The following is a 6,000-nucleotide window of genomic DNA, read 5'->3' on the forward strand; positions in this document are numbered from 1 at the left end:
TTTGCTGGAAGCAGAGTAGAATCTAATCTCAGGCATCTGCACTGAAAGTGTCCTGTCTGCCCATCTCCAACCCCTAAAGAGCCCTCACTATTAAGTAAACTTGGTTCATATGAAAAGGGCTAGCATGTTGCTCTCCAGAAGTTCCTACAAAATTTTGTATACAAATTATTTAAATATAGCCCTTTAAAAATAATTTTAAAATGAATTCCTTATAGAAAATTCATTTCCTTTCTCCTTTGCTGGCCTATCAAAGGAAAGGGTCTTCTGAGGACAAATTGTGAGCCAGTTTACAGATGTCACCCCTCCAAAAGCCACAGGGGAAAGAAGTGTTCTCCGGGTGCAGAATGGTACCTCTTTTCCCCACTTTTGTATCTTTGAAAGGACAGGATGAGATTTATTTCCCCACGTGTGGAAAGTGAACAAAGATAATTATATTCTTGGGCCATTTGAGTCTCCCGGCCCCCCAGCCTCCTTGCTCAGCAAAGGACCAGTCTCTGAAAAGAGTGTCCTGACCGGGAGGATTTACAGCCTATGCCACATGGCAGGTACCAGGGAGAGAGAAATCAGTATCTTCATCTTCAGAAAGAGCCTGAATGCCACGTTAAGACCGAAAAGCCAGCTGTAATATATTCAAGAAGACCTAAGGGTTTACTTTCCACTAAGGATGGAAAAAAATCTGAGTACCCCACTGTGAGCTTATCGTAATGCTGCCTCATATAAAAAGTTGGTAATTAGTCCCTGAGTGAATAAAGTAGAATAGATGATAAGAGATTGATACTTAGAGGAGAAGCTCAAAATGATTTTGCCAGTCATCAAAATTTAAAGGCGCTGGAGAAAGGGTTGGATGCCTCTGTCTGTTTACATACTGTTTCCAACTCAGACTTTGTAATGATAGGGTTCATTAACTTGCATTTCTAAATTGTATTAAGATGAAGTTTACATAAACGTCAAAGAAACACATAGAGTGCCAAACGCGGGAGACTTTGGGAAGAAGCACCACAGAAGAACTGGGGGGGGAATATCAGTTCATTCACGAATTTCCTGTGTTATGGACTCCTGGTAGGGATGAGCTAAGACTCCCAGGCATGCCAGCACCCATTCATTAGAGGAGGGCTTGGTTGGTAGGAGAGCATCCCAGAGGAAGTGGTGAAGATTTTAAATGTATTTCATGTTTAATTTTTCAGGAAAGGGCATTGAGTAGCATAAAAAGGAATTCTATGAGCATTATGGGAGCACACTTAAATTTCTGGACTCTTCCTAAAAAGTACATACAAGTGAGCTACATGAAAGAGAAAATTCCAAGTCTTCCAAGGGGTGGTGGCATCTGTGTTTTGGCACTTCTCCATTGGCTTTTTTTTTTTTTTTTAATTCACAATTTTTAAAGGTTATATTCCATTTATAGTTATTATAAGATATTGGCTATATTCCTTGTGTTGTACGATATATCCTTGTAGCTTATTTATTTTATACATAGGAGTTTGTACCTCTTAGTTCCCAACCCCGATCCTGCACCTCCCCCTTCCCTCTCCCCACTGGTAACCACTAGTTTGTTCTCTGTATCTGTGAGTCTGTTTCTTTTTTGTTATATTTATATTCACTAGTTTGTTGTAGTTTTTAGATTCCACATATAAGTGATGTCATTACAGTATTTGTCTTTCTCTGCCTGACTTGTTTCCCTTAGCGTAATACCCTCCACGTCCATCCACGTTGTTGCAAATGGCAGAATTTTATTCTTTTTTATGGCTGAGTAATATTCCATTGTATATATGTACCACATTTTCTTTATCCATTTGTCTGTTGATGGGCACTTAGGTTGCTTCCATATTTTGGCCATTGTAAATAATGCTGTTATGAACATTGAGGTGTATGTATCTTTTCGAATTATTGTTTTCATTTTTTTCAGATATATACCCAGGAGTGGAATTTCTGGGTCATACAATATAGTTCTAGTTTTAGTTTTTTGAGAAACCTCCATACTGTTTTCCACAGTGGCCACACCAATTTACATTCCCCACAGTGGAAAAACCAAAGTCTGCCTGTCAGACCGAAAATGAAAGACACTCAGGAACCCAGGGGCTCACAAAAGAATTCACCACAGGATTCTTTGAACAGAACACACTATTCCATTTAAAATATTTCAGGGAGAGGTCTATTGTATAAATGAGTTTTTGAAAGCTGCTCTCAAATTATAAAAAGAAAGGAGGTAGACTTATAAGATACGTAACAGCTAATGTAATAGGTCATTTTATAACTAATCAACCTTGGACAAATACACCACTAATATAAAGCAAACATTAATTGGAGAAATCCCTGGGGAAGCCTTGACTAAAACACATAATATATAACACGTCACCCGAAGATGCTGGCAGTGTACATAGGGAAATGGGCGATTAATTAAGGAGGGCAAGATGCAGTGAGAGAGACAGGAGCTGAAATAGATCAGCCAGAGCAATGTTCCAGGAACTTCTTGGTCGGTGAATGAGAGTAACTCAATCAAAATCTTTTTCTTTCTTTCCTTCTTTTTTTTTGGGGCCCGTGCCACGTGGCTTGTGGGATCTTAGCCCCCGACCAGGGATTGAACCCACGCCCCCTACAGTGGAAGGGCGGAGTCTTAACCACTGCACCACCAGGGAAATCCCTCTTTCTTTCTTTTTTTGACCTTGTAGCTTACATATCAGAATCATTGCCACTAAATTACAAATTGCCTGTACAGACATAGAAAACAAAATAGACATTCAGTTAGTAAGTACCTTTGGGGCAACTAGCAGCATAACTTTTTTTGTGTTTAATGATAAACACATTATAAAAACACAGTATTTTCCTTCAGAAGGAAAATTGCATGTATTTTTAAACTTTGGGGAGAAAGGTGGCAGTTTGGACCAGTAGTCACAGAAATTATCCAGCGAATGCTGATCTGAAGATTTTAATGATTATATGTACTAATAGTAAGTGAATAAACCAGAACTTGTGATCCATCCTTTGTTTTATGTTTGTTAGCAGTTGGCTGTTTTTGTTTTTTTTTTCCTAACAGAGTCCCATAATTTATCACAGAAGGTTGAACCTCGTTCTCGAAAAATACATTTATCAAAAAAAGAAGGTTTCAAAAACAACTTTCTGAAAAGACTATTATTCGTTTATCTTGCATTTCATTCCGTGCAAATTCCTCCCTATAAACCTCTGTGACTATTGCTAGCTTTTCTTGCTGTGAGAATATCTTTCATTGTAGCATAAAATAGTATTCCATTTCGATTTTTTTCCTATGATTGTGTTAAAATCACTGTAACACTGGAAGTTGCTTGTTTGGGTTTTTTTTTTTTTTTTTCAACTTCTTACTGGTAAATAAAAGACAAAACTAAATTTTTCCTTACGTTTTATGTTTAAGTTTAAATGTTTTCTTTAGGTTGAGTGGAGGGTAAAAAAGAAGCAGCACTAAGAAGTTGGTCAGAATTCAGATGAACTGTTTTGCGTTACCCGTTCTCTGCTGTGAAGCTTTATGAAGGACTGTTGTCTGTAAGCAGAGTGTGAGCCTCTGAAAGTATAAGAGCATGGCAGAGAGCCAGGCTAACGTGAATGTAGATTTTTCTGTCATCTGCCCAGGTACAGCGTAGTCAAGGTACTTCCAGTTGTTTACATTTTGTAATTTTGAACCAAATATAACTAATATTTCTAAGTATTTTAAATAACTTAAAATAACTTATAAGACATTTTAGGTGAGATAGATGGAAACTGCTTTATTAACTGTCAAGTGCCACCTGGGTACAACGTCCAGTGGGTAACAATTTAAATGTCAGTTTAAATGCCACAGGAAGGCGTGAGCTCGTAGTGTAGCATTTGTCTGTTTGTACATCTCATTAATAAATAATCAAATATTTCTGATTCTCCCATCGTACTTTGACATAGATGTGATCCCGAATGCTCACACTATGTCGGTACTAATTCCCCACTGTTTTTAATTTGGGGCAGAGATTTGGGGACGGAAAGGGGGAAGCATGTTTCATGCAAAGTTACGGCTCAAAATGTAAACACTGAAATCATCCTGGACACATTTCAACAGCAAATGTAAGGCAGCCTATTGTAACAGCATTTAGAGATACCAAAATGGACCCCCACATACATACAGGCTAAGGTTAACAACATATAGAGCCGAAAATATTGGATAAGAGTTATTTTGGTAACTCTTAACTGAGTTTAGCACATTTAACCTTTTAGTTATAGTATTATGTGTTTTCTATAGAATCGTTCTTATTTATTTTTCTCCAGTTAGAAAATAAAGCGGGGGGAGGGGTGGGTGCATCTGTTTACCTTCTCAGCATGGACGTCTGTAAACACACACACATATCCATGCATTTCTTCCAGAGGCTTCTATATACACATTGTGTAAAAGTTGTACAGTTAACATAAATAAACTCCACAAGAGAAATTCCACCACAACCGTTTTCCCTTGCTCATTGTCTGTGTGTGTGTGTGTGTGTGTCGGTCTGTCTTTTGACTCTGTTTCCCTCTTATGCAGCATTTATGAGGACCTGTAAGGCAGAGGATCTCCAGGAGTTAGGCTGGGTGAATTGCCTGCATCCGTCTCCTCTGTGTGAGCAACTCATGTCCAGAAGGAAAAAGAAAGAAAGGAAAAAAAAAAAAAGTGAAGTATCAGACTTTAGAAACCACATTCAGGTTAAAGGGTGCCGGCCATCCTGGCTTGAATTCTGCCTAAAGGACAAGGCTTTCATTTGATAAAGATCATTAGTCACCGAGACATATATTTTAGAGAGTTCCCAGCAGCGACTATTCCGCTGGCAGTCACTGGAGTGTACAGATGGTTCATTAGCATAGGCTAGACAAGTCAAAGGCTTTCAGAATCATTTAGAAAATGTCAAACAGAAACAAGAACCCTGTCACTTTTTATTAGAATTAACTACATCATACCCTGGACACAGATTTCACCTTGGGTCAGAAAAATTAATACAGAATTCTATGAATTGTGTCATATACCGGGTTAAGATAGGTCTTCCTAGAGGGACTCATTTGCTGGCAATATATTATGATCCCTCTGCTTTAGGAATCCTTAAACCTTTCCTTTTGTGAGATATGAAAAGAATTGACCTTGCTCAGAATCCATTGGTGTCTAATTGATTTGGAGGTGTAGGCAGAATTTCAACAAGACATTCTTCTAAAGCTCTTTTGTGATCGTTTTCCCAGGAAGCTTGGTGAGTGGGGCTGACTGAATATCGAGCATTGTATCAAGTCTGCTTTATGTCGGGAGGAAAATACCTCCTTTAACTGAACACACTGCTGGGGTAAACAGGAATTAAAACATCATCGAATTATTGTGGGTTTTTGTTTTTTTTTTAAATCCAGATGTCAAAAACCTGGAGAACTTCCAGCTGGTCGAAGGTGTCCAGGAGCAAGTCAACGCTGCCCTGCTGGACTATACAATGTGCAACTACCCACAGCAAACAGAGAAATTCGGGCAGCTGCTACTCCGACTACCTGAAATCCGGGCCATCAGCATGCAGGCCGAGGAATACCTCTACTACAAGCACCTGAACGGGGATGTCCCCTACAACAACCTGCTGATTGAAATGCTGCATGCAAAACGAGCTTAGTTACAGCCCCTAGGAGTGCGGCTTCCAAAACACAAAGAGATCGGTGGTGGGGAAAGAAGAACAGGAAGAAAGGGGGAAAAAAAAAAAAATACTCTGAATGGCTCCAAGCAACACAAATTAAACACTTGGTTTAAAGATATTGAATTTAATAAAGCATAATAATCAAATACTTAATAGCCAATAAATGATGGATCAGGGTATTTGTATTGCAGACTGTGAATCAAAGGCGTCACATCCCCAAAGAATTCCGTATAAAAGACATTGGAATGGAGTGAATTGAACTCACAGGTGGATCCCAATACCACATCAGGATGGAAATGGACAGAACAGTTCTTGTATGTTGAAACTGATCTCCGCTGTGAAGAAATCTAGGAACTGATCTGTGTTATCCGTTAGGCTT

The 6,000-nt window shown here is 38.9% G+C and overlaps 1 protein-coding gene across 1 annotated transcript in view; it reads left to right on the forward strand.

Annotated features, from left to right (window-relative positions):
- NR5A2 (nuclear receptor subfamily 5 group A member 2) overlaps positions 1-5,632 on the forward strand; it is a 125,199-nt gene extending 119,567 nt beyond the window's left edge. The window contains 1 exon segment of the mRNA XM_068538574.1: positions 5,353-5,632. Coding sequence (XP_068394675.1) covers positions 5,353-5,600 — 248 coding nt within the window. The 3' untranslated portion in view covers positions 5,601-5,632.
- Positions 5,633-6,000: the final 368 nt, after the last annotated feature.

The sequence above is a fragment of the Eschrichtius robustus genome, chromosome 3, assembly GCF_028021215.1.
Source record: "Eschrichtius robustus isolate mEscRob2 chromosome 3, mEscRob2.pri, whole genome shotgun sequence".
Taxonomy (NCBI): domain Eukaryota; kingdom Metazoa; phylum Chordata; class Mammalia; order Artiodactyla; family Eschrichtiidae; genus Eschrichtius; species Eschrichtius robustus.